The following is a 19,691-nucleotide window of genomic DNA, read 5'->3' on the forward strand; positions in this document are numbered from 1 at the left end:
TAGTCGATGAACAGCATTCTCACATAGGTATTCCTCTTGTCCAGATGGGTTAGGGCAGTGTGCAGTGTGGTTGAGATTGCATCGTCTGTGGACCTATTTGGGCGGTAAGCAAATTGGAGTGGGTCTAGGGTGTCAGGTAGGGTGGAGGTGATATGGTCCTTGACTAGTCTCTCAAAGCACTTCATGATGACGGAAGTGAGTGCTACGGGGCGGTAGTCGTTTAGCTCAGTTACCTTAGCTTTCTTGGGAACAGGAACAATGGTGGCCCTCTTGAAGCATGTGGGAACAGCAGACTGGTATAGGGATTGATTGAATATGTCTGTAAACACACCAGCCAGCTGGTCTGCGCATACTCTGCGGGCGCGGCTGGGGATGCCGTCTGGGCCTGCAGCCTTGCGAGGGTTAACACGTTTAAATGTTTTACTCACCTCGGCTGCAGTGAAGGAGAGACCGCATGTTTCCGTTGCAGGCCGTGTCAGTGGCACTGTATTGTCCTCAAAGCGGGCAAAAAAGTTATTTAGTCTGCCTGGGAGCAAGACATCCTGGTCCGTGACTGGGCTGGATTTCTTCCTGTAGTCCGTGATTGACTGTAGACCCTGCCACATGCCTCTTGTGTCTGAGCCGTTGAATTGAGATTCTACTTTGTCTCTGTACTGACGCTTAGCTTGTTTGATAGCCTTACGGAGGGAATAGCTGCACTGTTTTTATTCAGTCATGTTACCAGACACCTTGCCCTGATTAAAAGCAGTGGTTCGCGCTTTCAGTTTCACGTGAATGCTGCCATCAATCCACGGTTTCTGGTTAGGGAATGTTTTAATCATTGCTATGGGAACGACATCTTCAACGCACGTTCTAATGAACTCGCACACCGAATCAGCGTATTCGTCAATGTTGTTATCTGACGCAATACGAAACATGTCCCAGTCCACGTGATGGAAGCAGTCTTGGAGTGTGGAGTCAGCTTGGTCGGACCAGCGTTGGACAGAGTATTCACTAGGATAGATTCAGTACTTATTGTGGTACTATACTGTATGAGTATTCACTAGGATAGATTCAGTACTTACTGTGGTACAATGACAATCTGGATGAAACATATGAAGAGGAAGACGAGAGAGGCGCAGGCCACGTATGCTCCAAATCTGGAGTCCACTTGTTTGGAGTACTGAAGGAGAAACGGAAATGGAAAAATATAAGAGCAGAAAGGTAAACAGAGGCTTGGCTGTGCGCTTCACATCTCACTTCAAACCCTTTTGTACAGTATACTGACACAACAGCATCACACTGTGAGAACTGCATGGTAAGGGTTCCACAGCTGAACTGCAATCCATAGCCTAATGTATGGTACTCAGGAGGTCAATTATGAGATCTGTAGGTGGACAGGTAATGGAGGAGAACAAAGGCAGTGATTATCTCTCCCACAAAAGACTGGACTACCGGCTGGGAAGTAGACACACTGAGAGAGGGATTTTAGCCACTATACAGCCCACCATACCGGACCCTCCGCGGTGTTGTCTGAAACCGGGAAAAGCAGAGAAGAGGGAAAGCCTGAAAACCGGATGCTTCCATTTTTTCAAGTGTTTATTTTATGTCTGCTACGTTAGGTTAACCAGACCCTGACGAGAGAGACTGACAGAGGGATGAGAGAGTGAGAGGTGAAAGACAGCAGGTTGAAAATGGGGCCTCTTCTCTTTCGGTCGGCTATCACCCTCTCTCTCCTTCCCGCTCACCTTTTATGTATCTTCTCTTTAAACCCAACAATGTTTACCCCTCTCTCTCTCCCACTCTCCCTTCATTTAAGCTTTACTTGACATGCCCTGGATATGTCAAACCAGTGAGTGGTGTAGCAATTTGTAGCATAATTGCTTGTCTTGACAAGGGCCCTGCATTTTTCAATTTTTACTGACCATGACACCTGACAAGGAAAAATCCCTTAGTTATAGACTCACACTAAACCTTTTTCCTGGTCGGGCCATGAGGTCAGGAAAACGCAAGGCCCTGAGTTTGACAATCAATTCTGACACAAATGAATACACTGCTCACTCGTTTGACATATCTACTGCTAAAGATCTATCCAGAAAATTCACTCAGGGCACTAGTCTGAATATTTCGAGTCACTTCCCTGGAGGAGGACGTCAGTACCTTCTTCTCCAGGTCTGGTTCTCTGAAGGTCAGCAGGAACTTCTTGACATGTTCTGAGCGTAGCCGGTCGATACTCCTGGCGTCGATGGCTCTCCCTAGGAACTCGTCCACCTCGTCCTCTGGGTTCAGGTTTTCCTGCGTGTTTCTGAAAATGAAATGTCTAGATAACACAAGACGAGGAGACACTTTTTTGTTTTCTGTTTCAGGCCATCACAAGAGGTCCTATGTCTCTATGGGCCAGCCCGCCCCCAGTCCTGCAACCACAAGCTACAACCACAACTTCACACTTCACCACAGAACTGCATCACCACAATCAAGTGAAATAAGCAATGTGATTGAGATCATCAGACCACTCTCATCATGTTAGTTTGATGGGAATAATCGGTCATTGAATCAGCAGTGTATTGTTTGATTGCATTAATTACAGAGGCAATCTGGCCTATTGTCAGTGGATCAGTGGACAAATTCAAACCTGGTGATAAGAATGTTTTATGAATAACCGATTGAGATCACTGTCCACTAATGGGTATGAATGTCATGGCCATGTCATACAAGAAACCTGACAAGTTGGATGTTCTGTTCGTGTTTTCGGTTGCTATGCAGTGTATTATAGCTACAGCAGTTTATTTCTGTGACTGCCACACACCTACAGTTGAAGTCGGAAGTTTACATAGACCTTAGCTAAATACATTTAAACTCAGTTTTTCACAATTCATGACATTTAATCCAAGTAAAAACTCCCTGTCTTAGCTCAGTTAGGATCACCTCTATATTTTAAGAATGCGAAATGTCAGAATGATAGTAGAGAGAGTGATTTATTTCAGCTTTTGTTTCTTTCATCACATTCCCAGTGGGTCAGAAGTTTACATACACTCAATTAGTATTTGGTAGCATTGCCTTTAAATTAGTTAACTTGGGTCAAATATTCAGGTAGGCTTCCACAAGCTTCCCACAATAAGTTGGGTGGATGTTGGCACATTCCTCCTGACAGAGCTGGTGTTTGTAGGCCTCCTTGCTCGCAAACACTTTTTCAGTTCTGCCCACAAAATTTCTATAGGTTTGAGGTCAGGGCTTTGTGGTGGCCACTCCAACACCTTGACTCTGTTGTCCTTAAGCCATTTCCACAACTTTGGAAGTATGCTTGGGGTCATTGTCTATTTGGAAGACCCATTTGCAACCAAGCTTTAACTTCCTGACTGATGTCTTGAGATGTTACTTCAATATATACACATAATTTTTCTTTCCTCACGATGCCATCAATTTTGTGAAGTGCACCAGTGCCTCCTGCAGCAGAGCACCCTCACAACATGATGCTGCCACCCCCGTGCTTCACGGTTAGGATGGTGTTCTACAGCTTGCAAACCTCCCCCTTTTTCTGCCAAACATAACGATGGTCATTATTGCCAAACAGTTCTATTTTTGTTTCATCAGACCAGAGGACATTTCCACAAAAAATATGATCTTTGTCCCCATGTAAAGTTGCAAACCGTAGTCTGGCTTTTTTTATGGCGGTTTTGGAGCAGAGGCTTCTTCCTTGTTGAGCGGCCTTTCGGGTTATGTCGATATATAGGATTAGTTTTACTGTGGATATAGATACTTTTGTACCTGTTTCCTCCAGCACCTTCACAAGGTCCTTTGCTGTTGTTCTGGGATTGATTTGCACTTTTTGCACCAAAGTACGTTCATCTCTAGGAGACAGAACTCGTCTCCTTCCTGAGCGGTATGACGGCTGTGTGCTCCTATGGTGTTTATACTTGCGTACTATGTTTGTACAGATGAACCTTCAGGCGTTTGGAAATTGCTCCCAAGGATGAACCAGACTCTACAATTTTTTTCTGAAGTCTTGGCTGATTTCTTTTGATTTTCCCATTATGTCAACAAAGGGGCACTGAGTTTGAAGGTAGGCCTTGAAATACATCCACAGGTACACCTCCAATTGACTCAAATTATGTGAATTAGCCTATCAGAAGCTTCTAAAGCCATGACATCATTTTCTGGAATTTTCCAAGCTGTTTAAAGGCACAGTCAACTTAGTGTATGTAAACTTCTGACCCACTGGAATTGTGATACAGTGAATTATAAGTGAAATAATCTTGTCTGTAAACAATTGTTGGAAACATTACTTGTGTCATGCACAAAGTAGACGTCCTAAACGACTTGCCAAATTATAGTTTGTTAACAAGAAATTTGTGGAGTGGTTGAAAAACAAGTTTTAATGACTCCAACCTAAGTGTATGTAAACTTCTGACTTCAACTGTATCTAGATAATTTAAAGATATATGGCTTTGATACTGCCATTTGTCTTTAGAAACCCTGGAAACATGACCTGCAGCAGAAGGCAGCCCACCACTTTAACTCACAGGAGGCAATATGGGGATAGGGGGTCTCTACTCACTTGTCCTTGGGGTCTTCAAATCCCTAGAAGAAAAGAGCAGAACAGTGTGTTAGCTGACAGAAAAACATCTGCAAACAGAGAACCTTAAGTGGTGCTAGAGTTTTTTTTAGAAGAGAAAGAGGTAGAATCCATCCACACAGTCAGGTGTTGACAAAACATTGAGTGTCAACCACCAAGATAAGAGACTGACACCTCTGCCAGCTTTATCTCTGCCCAAACTCTTTACTCAAGAGGCTAAAAACAACAACAAAAGCTCCATTGCAAATGGCACCCTATTCCATACCTACATAGTGTACTGCTTTGACCAGGTCCCATAGAACTCTGGTCAAAAGTAGTGCACTATATAGGGAATATGGTGCTATATCAGACACATTGAAAGTTGAGAACTATCCAGGCATCTTCCTGGGGAGATGAGTCAATAGTGCTTCTGTAGAAGACTGTCTGCCTGTCATAAGACCATCGAGGGGGTCTCTCTGAGCCTTCATGAAAGCTTGACACGGATTATTATACCAGCACGGTGGTTTGTGTTGTTTACCACACACCTAATTCATAATAATGTACATTTATTTATTTACATCACATGGGGCTCTATTTTAACAAACCTAACGAAATGGTCAATCAAAGTGCTGGCAGTATAGCTAATAGGTCCTGGGGTGCGTCAAAAATATTTTTTTTTGCTATTTTCGCAAAGGGGATAGGTTTTGATGAACAGACAAGTTGTAGGTGTGACGAGGGCTTGGCCACTCACTGGCCAATCAACACGTTTGGTGGCTGAATACTGCATGCGCTTGTCTCAAATTCTGTAGGTTATTGGCTGTCTTTGCGTTGTCAACAACTCCAATTTGGCTAGGGGCACAGAATATTCTCATCTTGGTCCATTGTGTATTGATATTATAGTTTTTTGAAAAGCATAGGCTACAGTAACGAGTGATGTCAACAACAAACAAAAAAAACATCCAGTGTTCAATAGCCTATGTTTGGAGTGTTGGCAGTAAACATAGTTGTAATTGGCTTCAATGAGCTATAGCCGAACTACATGTCTTTACACATCACACTTAAAATAGAAAATACTAGGCTCACGGAAATTGTATTGTATGTGTGAGACACGTTCTCAATATAGCAAAATATAGAATAGTTCTCTGCATTGTATAGGACTGAATAATTGAGGAGAGTGTCTTTGACCACCGGATGCGCTAAACGAAGTATGCAGGTAGGCATGTGTGTATGTTTCAGGATGTACATTATATTATAAATTCGAGGCACTCTGACAAATAGACCATTTAAACACCTTTTATGGGCTACTTTGCAAGCCAGGATAAATAAGACAAGACGCATTGCTGTTGAACAAGCCTTAGTAGCCTAGGCTTAGTGTAAAGGTAACCTTGATATAAAACGGAAAACAAACCATCTGTTTTTTAAAACAACAATATTTCTAAATAGGATGGGGTTAGAAGCATGACAACATAAATCCATTCTCTCGGTCCATGGCACTGTGTGCACACATTGGCCTAAATGTGTGCACGCATAACTATTAAACATCTATACAAAATACTATGCTCATGTCATTTGTATCGTTGCCTATGTGCAAGGCAGGTTAACAAAAAAAAATCTGCAGCTGATATGGCATTATAGGAGGACTGAATAGTTTGGAGGGGCGTGTCTTTGGTAATCAGAAGAGGGGCACTCTTTGAAAATGAGGATGGATAGCCTACTTGAACAAGTGAAATGAAGTATGCAGGTATGTGAATTGTGAATAATTAAAAAGCATGAAGGCAAAAAAATAAATTTCAAAGCACTCTTAGTAGACCATTTAAAACCCCTTTATCTGTGGGCTACTTAGCTAATGGCCAGGATAAAAATACAGACCTATGCGATACTGCTAAACCAGCCTTGATTAAAGGGAGGGCAGGCTATGCTTTGTTTTTAATCATCAAATTAAAGGAGCTGGGGGGAAACTTCTAGTGTTTTATGTTTCTAAATATGAGATTCGCCAGCACAAAAAGCACATCTCTCTTCCATGGGCACTGTGTGTCATGGCTGGATAGTCTGAGGTTTCTCGCTCAAAATCCCTTCCCGATTATCAACTGCATTAACGTTAAGAACTGCTTTTTGTGGGTCTTAAAACTTCTCATTAGCACTGTTGTGAAATTGTCACTTTGCGCTTGTTTTTAAGGACACACCTCAGATATTGTGCAAGCGAGCTGATGTTAGACAGGTAAATTGCCGAACCTGGCTTTAGGGCTGGAAAATGTCAGTACGGCAGTTTTTAAATAACAAAATTGCAAACTAACTTAAGTTTGACACAAAATAGGAGCCCATTAGGTGAAATTAAGAGTTTCTACGTCAATCATGGAACTGCATTGCCCTCTATTGGATGAAGACAGCAACAACAACAGGAGAAAATGTGCTGTACAGTTCCAAGAAACATCAACACATCTCCAGGAGATAGTCATCTAGACTTCCATATCAACAAATTCACTCCCATATGTACATCAATTACGATTCACTCTTCTGTCTGACCAGTAAACCTATTACTTTGTGCCTTTGTCACATCTTGGCAAAATCTATACTCCTCAATTGCCACAATTGTGAACTAAGCTGAAAATACCCTGAAACCCTTCTTTTGGGATGTGACTTTCCAGCAGAATTTCTAGGATGTCTTTTATAACATAAGCAATTCCACTGATAAAACTACACTCTACAAACAGAGAGGGGGAACATCCCCAAATACCAGCATTCTCTGTATTTTATATGGAATAGGAGAACAGTGATTAATGACATAGTAGGAATGTACGCAAGAAACACAGTTGACAGCAGGTCATTATAAGTAATCTCTACTCCGCTGCCTGCCCTGCACTGCCAGGAAGTTGGAGGACAGGGGCTAGTGGGAATTACTTTGTGACTCCCTTTCCTTTCACCTCACACACATTCTCTCCCCCTCTTTCATGCAATCTGTCTTGCTCCCTTTCTCCTTGCTCCCTTTCTCCTTGCTCCCTCTATCTCTGCTCTTTCTTTATATCTGCTGCTGGGATTCACAAGCGGTGCAAGGGGATGAGGAGAGAGAGACAGAGGGATAGAGACGGAGATATAGGGAGAGATAGAGATATAGGGAGAGAGACAGAGGGACAGAGACAGAGATATAGGGAGAGAGACAGAGGGACAGAGACAGAGATATAGGGAGAGAGACAGAGATATATAGAGAGAGACAAGACATATTACTTAGTTCATGTTCAGACCACCAACTGACTGTAAGAGTAAGAGTACAAGACTACAGACAGACAGACAGACAGACACCAACTACGTAGTATGTATTAATCTGCCAAAGAGAGACTGTCTCTCACAATACAGCTGTCCTGTCGCAGCTAGCCAATAATTAAATCAGACAGGACTTACTTACGCCCACACGCACTGAGCTCATTCATTGATTTCAAACACTTCAGATCCAGCAGGGAAGAGATAATAAGATAACCAGAAATAATTATCTGACTGTAATCTGCACACCAAAAAATCTGGGGTGAAGACAATAGTAGGCAGGTACGCTACGACTGGAACCAGACTCAGACCATTATTGTGTTGACATAGTGCCCTTGAGTTAATGTTAAGAGAGGAGAGAAAAGAAGACGAGGTGAGAGGGGAAGGGATGGAATGAGAGAGGAGGAGAGGTAAACAACAGACAGTGAGTCACCATAGCAGCATTGTTTTAGCACAGTGGGAGGCCTTGGGGAAGAGAAAGAGGATTCAATGGTCATCACACACTATAGGTTTTTTTCTGTGTGTGTGTGTTTGTACTTCTGTGCATGTGTATGCATTTGTGTACGTGTGTATGTGTGTGTGCTTTGGTGTATGTCTTTGTTGTGTAAGAGAGATGATTCCCCCTGGGATTCTGGGTAATGTTATTCTGCTGCAGATGGGACCTCACTGACTAAATGTTATGGTATTTGTTCATCCTTGTTGCCCACGTATTGTATTGTGACAGAGTGAGTAGTCCTCCAGAGACACTTGCTGGAGAGGTGAACTGTAGTGTGAAGGGCTACTGCTTGCTGCCAGCATGCCTCCCCCTCTACCCTTGAGACTATACAGAAGCTTTCTGGGAATTCATTACTGAATGCAAATGATTTCCATCGTCGTCTCAGAAGAGAGGAGAGACATGGATATAATGAATAGATGTGTAATTGTCAATACTGACAGTTTTGGAAAAAAAGTGTATTGGGATAAAAGCATCTGTTCAATGACTATTATAATATTATTATATGTACTGTGGTAGTTGTGCTCTGAGGTCTGACGGTATGTTCACCATTCTGTTCAATGTCAGACCTCAGCTCACTGACGTCTACACCGACCGGAAACACACAGATAAAAGGTGTATCCGCCTCAGGTGAGTTTCCCTTATTGGTGACTGATTAAATCATTAAGGCCCTGACTGACTGTGGCCATCCTGCTACCGCTTCACTGACTCTGCTCCTCTCTCTCTCTCTCTTTTCTCTCTCTCTCTCTCTCTCTCTGGGGTTTCTTGGGCACCGGGTCAGGGGAAGTGAAACAGGGGTGGGGGCACTGTGACCCTAGAGCTAAATGCCAGACTAAAGACAGAGAGAGCCTAGGGAGACAACTAAAGATATACCGTATGCAATGACATAACCACCTCATGTCCTTGGCTTTCTATAGTCCCTGGTTAATACACAAACACACAACAACCACAACCTGGCCTTGCTGTGAAGGCCAGATCAGAGAAGAGTAGAGATAAAGTCTGAATGGCGGTGAGGACAGAATGGTATCTCACCATCCTCTTCATCTCCTTGGAGATCTGGTTTCCTCCATGGTTGTAGAAAGGTCGGTCGGTCCAGTGGCCCGTGTTGTGGGAGACAGAGTTGGCGCGCTGACGGTTCATTTTCGCTATCATCGCCTTCTCTTCTTTCTGCAAGGTAAGGGAGACAGATATACAAGGGGTGGTAATGGAAAAAGTCACTCTGGGCACCAGGAAACCACCAATGTAAAATCCTTGAATTAAAGACCATGCTAAAATGATTTCACTCCCGGGTTGCCCCCCATTTCCACCCCTGACATGCGGACTTCTAGGGGAATTCCATGCAACAATCACTTACTCTACTGTAGATCAGTTACATGTTTTCAACGGTTCCTACTACAATTAAATATGCTTATAGGTAGTGATAGCTGACCTGGGATGAGTGTAGTGGTTCAAACTGAACAGAAAAGGTAGCGAACTCTAAGGCTATGCCTCAAATGGCACTGTAGTGCACTCTATAGAGAATAGGGTGTCATTTGGGATGTACACTAAAATGTATCACTTCTTGTAAACAGTTTATTAGGGCAGGTCTGTAATGTAACTATTGTAACAGGGATTGTGAGAACCAAGCCATTCCCAATCAACCCATAAGTGAGAATGTAGTATATAGTAATATGATACATTATGTGAAAGTACACATGATATGATACATTAGCTGGATTAGAGTCAAGGCTTCTGATATCGCCACAGGACTGATATGATATGACACACACACACTCCTGATATAATATATTCTCAGCTGATTAAAAGGACATTGTACTGTACGTAAACAAACATTATCTCATGGTGAGAGAACGAGTGACATCACTCTTTAGAGACGCATGATTCCCAAAAGTAAGCCAATCAGCTGCTTATAAAAAAACAAGACATGATAATCAGCCAGTGAATAAAAAAAAGTTTATGAAAATGTATCAGAATTTTGACTGAGCAGGGCTGAGTTTGTTTTCCTATTACAGTCAACTGGGGCCCAGAGTTTTTCCTAGTCAAGTATCTACATTGGACATGTCTGTGTAATTTACAATGAAAATCTTACACATGTCCGTGTAAAGCCGTATTCACACGGGACTAATATTACCAGTATTATTTATTTAATTATCTCCAGCATCATACCAGTGTCTACATAGGAAAATAGCGATGAAAGATGTGGTTAAAAACTATGAGGTGTCCATTTAAAGGGTCAGATCACGGGATCAGGTAAAACTCTGGGCCATAGTCATAATAACCTAATCTAACAGTAAAGGGATGACCAGGCTGTACTGTACCCTTTTCTGGCTGCAGCCCACGATGAGGTAGGTTTCGATGTTGTGCCTCTTCAGATAGACGTTCCTCTCTCCTCCTGATCCTGGCTCCACGTCATAGTCTCCATTCAGGTAGTTCAGAGTGGCCTTGGTGATGTGGATCCGCCTGGCACAAAAACACAGCAATGACTTACTGGACACAATGGTCATTATTATTCATTCATTCATTTCAGGTATTATACAGTTGAAGTCGGAGGTTTACATACACTTACACGTTTTTCAATCACTCCACAAATTTCTTGTTAACAAACTATAGTTTTGGCAAATCAGATATGACATCTACTTTGTGCATGACACAAGTAATTTTTTCAACAATTGTTTAAAGACAAATTATTTCACTTATAATTCACTGTATCACAATTCAAGTGGGTCAGACGTTTACATACACGAAGTTGACTGTGTCTTTAAACAGCTTGGAAAATTCCAGAAAATGATGTCATGGCTTTAGAAGCTTCTTTCTGATAGGCTAATTCACATAATTTGAGTCAATTGGAGGTGTACCTGTGGATGTATTTCAAGGCCTACCTTCAAACTCAGTGCCTCTTTGCTTGACATCATGGGAAAATCTAAAGAAATCAGCCAAGACCTCAGAAAAAAATGTGTAGGCCTCCACAAGTCTGGTTAATCATTGGGATTCATTCCAAACACCTGAAGGTACCATGTTCATCTATACAAGCAATAGTGCACAAGTATAAACACCATGGGACCACGCAGCCGTCATACCGCTCAGGAAGGAGACAAGTTCTGTCTTCTAGAGATGAACGTACTTTGGTGCGAAAAGTGCAAATCAATCCCAGAACATCTTCAAAGGACCTTGTGAAGATGCTGGAGGAAAAAGGTACAAAAGTATCTACATCCATAGTAAAACAAGTCCTATATCGACGTAACCTAAAAGGCCGCTCAGCAAGGAAGAAGCCACTGCTCCAAAACCTCCATAAAAAAGCCAGACTACGGTTCGCAACTGCACATGGGGACAAAGATGATACTTTTTGGAGAAATGTCCTCTGGTCTGATGAAACAAAAATAGAACTGTTTGGCCATAACGACCATCGTTATGTTTGGAAGAAAAAGGGGGAGGCTTGCAAGCCGATGAAGACCATCCCAACCATGAAACACGGGGGTGGCAGCGTCATGTTGTGGGCATGCTTTGCTGCAGGAGGGACTGGTGCACTTCACAAAATTGATGGCATCATGAGGAGAGAAAATTATGTGGATATATTGAAGCAACATCTCAAGACATCAGTCAGGAAGTTTGGTCGCAAAAGGGTGTTCCAAATGGACAATGACCCCAACCAAAGTTGTAACAAAATGGCTTAAGGACATCAAAGTCAAGGTATTGGAGTGGCCACCACAAAGCCCTGACCTCAAACCTATAGAAAATTTGTGGGCAGAACTGAAAAAGTGTGTGTGAGGATGGAGGCCCACAAACCTGACTCAGTTACACCAACTCTGTCAGGAGGAATGGCCAAAATTCACCCAACTTATTGTGGGAAGCTTGTGGAAGGCTAACCGAAATGTTTGACCAAAGTTAAACAATTTAAAGGTAATGCTACCAAATTCTAATTGAGTGTATGTAAACTTCTGACCCACTGGGAATGTGATGAATGAAATAAAAGCTTAAATAAATCATTCTCTCTACTATTGTTCTGACATTTCACATTCTTAAAATAAAGTGGTGATCCTAACTGACCGAAAAGACAGGGAATTTTTACGAGGATTAAATGTCAGGAATTGTGAAAAACTGAGTTTAAATGTATTTGGCTAAGGTGTATGTGAACTTCCAACTTCAACTGTACCATAGAAATGGATTGTGCAAAATTGACATAATAATGTAGTTAAATATTTGTTTACCAGTGATATAGTGATTGTATATCATGGTGTTGAATACTCCTTTCTAAATGTCTTGACGGGCATTCTAGAGCATGCATTATTTCCCTGTAAGGCACAGTATATTTGCACGGTAGAATTCAATGGCTATAGTTCATTTTTACATGTTTTGTTTGAGCTGCTTTTGTAAGCAAAAGCTCAATTGAAAACGGTATCGGTATTGCTGAATTAGAATTTCAGAATGTGGTTAGCTAAACTAGCAAGTCTGTTTGTTTGGTTACGACGGCAACTACTGTAGCTATCTAGTACACTTGCTAGCTACTTCAGTGAATGTTGAACACATTTCTACCGGCAAATGAACACATTTCTAGTGTCAAAAGTGTTAAATTATAGCCATGGACTGCAGCCCCAGCTGTGCCACCAGAGACCCTGGGTTCGCGCCCAGGCTCTGTCGCAAACCGGCCGCGACCGGGAGGTCCGTGGGGCAACGCACAATTGGCCTAGCGTCGTCCGGGTTAGGGAGGGCTTGGCCGGTAGGGATATCCTTGTCTCATCGCGCACCAGCGACTCCTGTAGTGGGCCGGGCGCAGTGCACGCTAACCAAGGTTGCCAGGTGCACGGTGTTTCCTCCGACACATTGGTGTGGCTGGCTTCCGGGTTGGATGCGCTCTGTGTTAAGAAGCAGTGCGGCTTGGCTGGGTTGTGTATCGGAGGATGCATGACTTTCAACCTTCGTCTCTCCCGAGCCAGTACGGGAGTTGTAGCGATGAGACAAGAGAGTAGCTACTAAAACAATTGGATACCACGAAATTGGGGAGAAAAAGGGGTCAAATAAAAAAATACAAAATTTATAGCCATGGTAAAAAGGGATTATTCGACTCGTGGCTCTACGCATTCTCTGGGACTGCTGGCATGTCATGGAACACACCTTCCACGCCATTCATTATTTTCCATAGAACGCATAGCCCCTTGTTGATTATCCCTTACATATCCCAAATACATAGTAGCATGCCACATAGAATGTATGCCCAATACAAAAGTTCTATGTGTTATTCTATGTAGTATTATAGTGTATTTTGATACAGAGCATAGGAGAAAATATGTAGTGTCATTGGGTGAGTGACTCTGTACTGGTTTGTCATGATTGGCCAAACGTACCCTGCCGCGCCCCCAGCCTCCATGTGATTAGCTAACGTGACATCGTTGGACCACACGTCAAACTGCCACTTCCTGAGTCCCAGTACCCCACAGTGGACCCTGCCGCTATGGATGCCCACACGCATGTTCACATTGACCCCTGTGACCTCTCTCACGAGCCTAGAACACACACACACAGACACAGATAGAAACAGTTAGAGACCACTGAGCACTGATTTTGGAGGGAGAAAAGTGGAAATCTGTTCCCAAGTATTCTATCCAGATGGAGTGGTCGCCGGTACTCATGCATGTGAAAGCAGCTCAACCAAGGCTGAGAAAATAGGATTCTGTGTGTTGTTCACCAATCACACGAGAAAACATAGCCTGTGTTGTAATACATCAGCACGTATGTCCAGCTAACTTTCCCACTTTAGCTAGCTAGCTGGCTAACACTATCAGTTTACAGAGTCACTTTTAACAATATAAGTAACTGCTTTCGAATCGGTTTTGAAATAATAATATCTGTTGCATGTGAATACATTTTTATGTCGATAATGTACTGTATTATTGACTGTATGTTTGTTTTACTCCATGTATAACTCTGTGTAGATATATGTGTCGAACTGCTTTGCTTTGTCTTGGCCAGGCCGCAGTTGTAAATGAGAACTTGTTCTCAACTGGCCTACCTGGTTAAATAAAGGTGAAAATAAATAAATAAATGCATTTTGTTGATATGGTCACTGGCGGCTGTGAAATCGGTGATATTTCCGTATGTGAATCGCTTTAGGGCAACAAACACTACAGGTCAAAAGTTTTAGAACACCCAGTCATTCAAGGGTTTATCTTTATTTGTACTATTTTCAAAATTGTAGAATAATAGTGAAGACATTGAAACTATGAAATAACACATATGGAATCATGTAGTTAACAAAAAAGTGTTAAACAAATCAAAATATATTTTATATTAGTCACGACTTCCACCGAAGTCGGCTCCTCTCCTTGTTCGGGCGGTGTTATTCACCGGCTTTCTAGCCATCGCCGCTCCATTTTTCATATGTCTATTTGTTTTGTCTTGTCCCATATAAACCTGTTTTTTATTCCCCAATGAATTGACATGTATTTAGCCCTCTGTTTCCCTGTCACGCCCTGGTCAAAATATATTATGTTTATCTTCATTTATTTGGTCAGGCCAGGGTGTGACATGGGTTATTGTGGTGTGTTTTTGTCTTGGGGTTTTGTGGGGTGTCTAGCGTAGTCTATGGCTGCCTGAGGCGGTTCTCAATCAGTCAGGTGATTATCGTTGTCTCTGATTGGGAACCATATTTAGGCAGCCATATTCTTTGAGTGTTTCGTGGGTGATTGTTCCTGTCTCTGTGTTTATGTTCACCAGATAGGCTGTATAGTTTTTCACGTTCCGTCTGTTGTTTTTGTACATTTCAGTTATTTCATGTCTAGTCTATTTTCATTAATAAATATGAGTAACCACCACGCTGCATTTTGGTCCGCTCCTCCTTCAACAGAAGAATGTCGTTACATTCCCATCATGTCTTGGTGTGTAATTCTGTTAAGCGTGTGTAGCAGGGGCGAAGTCAGGTGCAGGAGAGCAGAGTGTAGCAAACAGGCGCACTTTAATTCCTTTCCAAATAGACAGCACAATAAAAACATAAAAGTGCCAAAACCACTTAACCACTTAACAAAAGTAATGCGCCTGACAAACCACATAACAATAAACAATTACACACAAAGACATGATGGGAAACAGAGGGCTAAATACATGTAAATTGATTAGGGAATGAAAACCAGGTGTGTATGGGACAAGACAAAACAAATGGACATATGAAAAATGGAGCGCGATGGCAAGAGAGCCGGTGACGTTGATCGCCGCCCGAGGAGAGGACACAACTTTGGCGGAAGTCGTGACAATATTTGAAATTCTTCAAATAACCACCCTTTGCCTTGATGACAGCTTTGCACACTCTTGGCATTCTCTCAACCAGCTTCACCTGGAATGCTTTTCCAACAGTCTTGAAGGAGTTCCCACATATGCTGAGCACTTGTTGGCTGCTTTTCCTTCACTCTGTGGTCCGACTCATCCCAAACTATCTCAATTTGGTTGTGTTCGGGGGATTGTGGAGGCCAGGTCATCCTCCTCCAGCCTGGAGGTGTACTGGGTCATTGTCCTGTTGAAAACCAAATGATAGTCCCACTAAGCCCAAACCAGATGGGATGGCGCATCGGTGCAAAATCCTGTGGTAGCCTTGCTGGTTAAGTGTGCCTTGAATTCTAAATAAATCACAGCCAGTGTCACAAGCAAAGCACCCCACACCATCACACCTCCTCCTTCATGGTTTACGGTGGGAAATACACATGCAGAGATCATCCGTTCACCCACACTACGTCTCACAAAGACAGGGCGGTTGGAACCAAAAATCTCCAATTTGGACTCCAGAGCAAATGACAGATTTCCACTGGTCTAATGTCCATGGTTCATCCTTTAGTAGTGGTTTCTTTGCAGCAATTCGACCATGAAAACCTGATTCACACAGTCTCCTCTGAACAGTTGATGTTGAGATGTGTCTGTTACTTGAACTCTGTGAAGCATTTATTTAGGCTGCAATTTCTGATACTGGTGACTCTAATGAACTTATCATTTTCAGCAGAGGTAACACTGGGTCTTCCATTCCTGTGGCGGTCCTCATGAGAGCCAGATTCATCGTAGCGCTTGATGGTTTTTGTGATTGCACTTGAAGAAACTTTCAAAGTTTTTGAAATGTTCCGTATTGACTGAAAGTAATGATGGAGTGCCGTTTCTTATTTTAGCTATTCTTGCCATAATATGGACTTGGTCACCCTTTGCTGTCATCCAAGGCAAATGGTGGCTATTTGAAGAATCTCAAATATAAAATATATTTTGATTTGTTTAACACTTATTTGGTTACTACATGATTCCATATGTGTTATTTCATAGTTTTGATGTCTTCACTATTATTCTACAATGTAGAAAATAGTAGAAAATAAAGAAATACCCTTGAATGAGTAGGTGTTCTCATTCAAGGGTAGTGTAGAGTGTATATCCGTTGTTTTTGTCAAAATTGCTCAAGCTCAGTATATTTGGTTACAATGTAGTAATCACCTCGTTATAATGTCACAGCAGTTTCCTAATACGGTGCCTCGCTGACTCCCTGTGAATGTAGAGGGCAGGGACACTGAACCAGAACATTTTCTCACCTTCGCCTTCTAAACCATTCATCAGTGGCAATATTCTAGATTGTATAACATTGTTCCATGTTATTGCGTCATTGAATTTGGGGGACTGCTTAGAAAAAGGAGAAAGCAAAGTGAAGCAAAAATGCAATAACCACAGCCGCTCTGGTTGAAGGGACGAAAACACAGTCAATTGCACGCACGTGCGTACATACACACACACACACTGACACACACACACGCACACATATACAAACACACTACTGCTGACAGGAGTGTTGAGGGGCAGACAGCCAGGTCTGTGAGCGGAGACAGTCAGGTCTGTGAGCGGAGACAGCCAGGTCTGTGAGCGGAGACAGTCAGGTCTGTGAGCGGAGACAGCCAGGTCTGTGAGCGGAGACAGTCAGGTCTGTGAGCGGAGACAGCCAGGTCTGTGAGCGGAGACAGTCAGGTCTGTGAGCGGAGACAGCCAGGTCTGTGAGCGGAGACAGTCAGGTCTGTGAGCGGAGACAGTCAGGTCTGTGAGCGGAGACAGCCAAGTCTGTGAGCAGAGACAGCCAAGTCTGTGAGCGGAGACAGTCAGGTCTATAAGCAGAGACAGCCAAGTCTGTGAGCGGAGACAGTCAGGTCTATAAGCAGAGACAGCCAGGTCTGTGAGCGGAGACAGTCAGGTCTGTGAGCGGAGACAGTCAGGTCTGTGAGCGGAGACAGTCAGGTCTGTGAGCGGAGACAGTCAGGTCTGTGAGCGGAGACAGTCAGGTCTGTGAGCAGAGACAGCCAGGTCTGTGAGCGGAGACAGTCAGGTCTGTGAGCGGAGACAGACATCTGTCTCGTTATTCAGAAACAGCCAATCAATAAATCAGCCAGCCCTTATCTCTCTCAGCAAACACCAATCAGACGCCACAAAAAAATACAACTGAACAGTAACGCAATCAGCATTAGCCTGTTTCAAGCACACCAAGCACCTGTCCTGGACTCATTGACTTAACTTTTGCAGACACAAATTAGGCTAAGTGCCTCTTCATGCGTATAGAGTGAACCTGATTTGAACCTTTCCGGTTTCTCTGGGCCTGGAAGTGTAGGAGTACTATGGCATTAATGCACACCTGACTCCTACCACCTGTCTGAAACAAGGCTTGTGCATCGTGTGGCTCTCCAGGAACAGGATTGAAGAACAATTGAAGAGTTTATATCCAAAACGCTATATTGACCTATATTTCACATTTGAAATGATTGCTTATGGGCACCTTCACGTGTGTGTAAAATATGACTGTTCTCAGATGTTTTATTCATAGATTTTAGATGTGTATGAATATGTGTTTTTTGCAAAACTCTATATACTGTATGCCAGACCCTCTGACTTTTTCCACATTTTGTTACGTTACACCCTTATTCTAAAATTAAATTTAAAAAATCCTCAGCAATCTACTAACAAGACTCCATAATGTCAAAGCGAAAACAGGTTTTTAGAAATTATTGCAAATGAATGAAAGATTTAAAACTGAAAACCTTATTTACATAAGTACTCAGACCCTTTGCTATGAGACTGGAAATTAAGCTCAGATGCATCCTGTTTTACATTGATCATCTTTGAGATGTTTCTACAATTTGATTCTAGTCCACCTGTGATAAATTCAATTAATTGGACATGATTTGGAAAGGCACACACCTGTCTATATAAGGTCCCACAGTTGACCATGCATGTGAGAGCAAAAACCAAGCCATGAGGTTGAAGGAATTGTCCGTAGAGCTCTGAGACAGGATTGTGTGCTGCACAGCTATTTTCAGGTCTCTCCAGTGATTTTTGATTGGGTTCAAGTCCAGGCTCTGGCTGGGCCATTCAACAACATTCGGAGACTTGCCTGAAGCCACTCCTGCACTGTCTTGGCTGTGTGCTTAAGTAGTTGTCCCGATGGAAGGTGAACCTTCGCCTCAGTCTGAGGCCCTGAGCACTCTGAAGCAAGTTTTCATCAAGGATCTTTCTATACTTTGCTCCGTTAATCTTTTCCTCAATCCTGACTAGTCTCCCAGACCCTGCCGCTGAAAAACATCCCCACAGCATGATTCTGCCACCACCACGCTTCACCGTATTGATGGTGCCAGGTTTCCCCAAGACGTGACGGCAAAAGACTTCAATCTTGGTTTCATCAGACCAGAGAATCTTGTTTCTCATGGTCTGAGAGTCTTTAGGTGCCTTTTGGCAAACTCCAAGCGGGCTGTCTTGTGCCTTTTACTGAGGAGTGGCTGTAGTTTGGCCACTCTACCACAAAGGCCTAATTGGTGGAGTGCTGCAGAGATGGTTGTCCTTCTGGAAGGTTTTCCAATCTCCATACAGGAACTCTAGAGCTCTGTCAGAGTGACCATCAGGTTCTTGGTTACCTCCCCGACCAAGGCCCTTCTCCCCCGATTGCTCAGTTTGACCGGCGGCCAGCTTTAGAAAGTGTCTTGGTGGTTCCAAACTTCTTCCATTTAAGAATGATGGAGGCCACTGTGTTCTTGGGCGCCTTCAATGCTGCAAAAAATGTTTGGTACCCTTCCCCTGATCTGTACCTCGACACAATCCTGTCTCTGAGCTCTACGGACAATTCCTTTGACCTCATGGCTTGGTTTTCGCTCTGACATGCACTGTCAACTGTGGGACCTTATATAGACAGGCATGTGCCTTTCCAAATCATGTCCAATGAATTGAATTTATCACAGGTGGACTCCAATCAAGTTGTAGAAACATCTCTAGGATGATCAATGGAAACAGGATGCACCTGAGCTCAATATCGAGTCTCATAGCAAAGGGTCTGAATACTTAGGTAAATAAGGTATTTCTGTTTTTCATTTGAATACATTTGTAAAAATGTCATTATGGGGTATTGTGTGTAGATTGCTGAGGATTTGT

The 19,691-nt window shown here is 42.9% G+C and overlaps 1 protein-coding gene across 2 annotated transcripts in view; it reads right to left on the reverse strand.

The window, feature by feature from the left end:
- LOC135519315 (adenylate cyclase type 5-like) overlaps positions 1–19,691 on the reverse strand; it is a 140,194-nt gene that overhangs the window by 17,273 nt on the left and 103,230 nt on the right. Inside the window, exons 6-11 of one of the 2 annotated variants that reach the window (XM_064944482.1) lie at positions 13,619–13,777; positions 10,598–10,739; positions 9,312–9,446; positions 4,535–4,557; positions 2,140–2,284; positions 1,065–1,162 (exon numbers count right to left, since the gene is read on the reverse strand). In XM_064944482.1, the coding sequence (XP_064800554.1) occupies positions 1,065–1,162; positions 2,140–2,284; positions 4,535–4,557; positions 9,312–9,446; positions 10,598–10,739; positions 13,619–13,777 (702 nt within the window). Of the gene's footprint in view, positions 1–1,064; positions 1,163–2,139; positions 2,300–4,534; positions 4,558–9,311; positions 9,447–10,597; positions 10,740–13,618; positions 13,778–19,691 lie in introns of both variants that reach the window. The other variant, XM_064944481.1, reaches the window with a different exon arrangement.

This window comes from Oncorhynchus masou, chromosome 29, assembly GCF_036934945.1.
Source record: "Oncorhynchus masou masou isolate Uvic2021 chromosome 29, UVic_Omas_1.1, whole genome shotgun sequence".
NCBI lineage: Eukaryota > Metazoa > Chordata > Actinopteri > Salmoniformes > Salmonidae > Oncorhynchus > Oncorhynchus masou.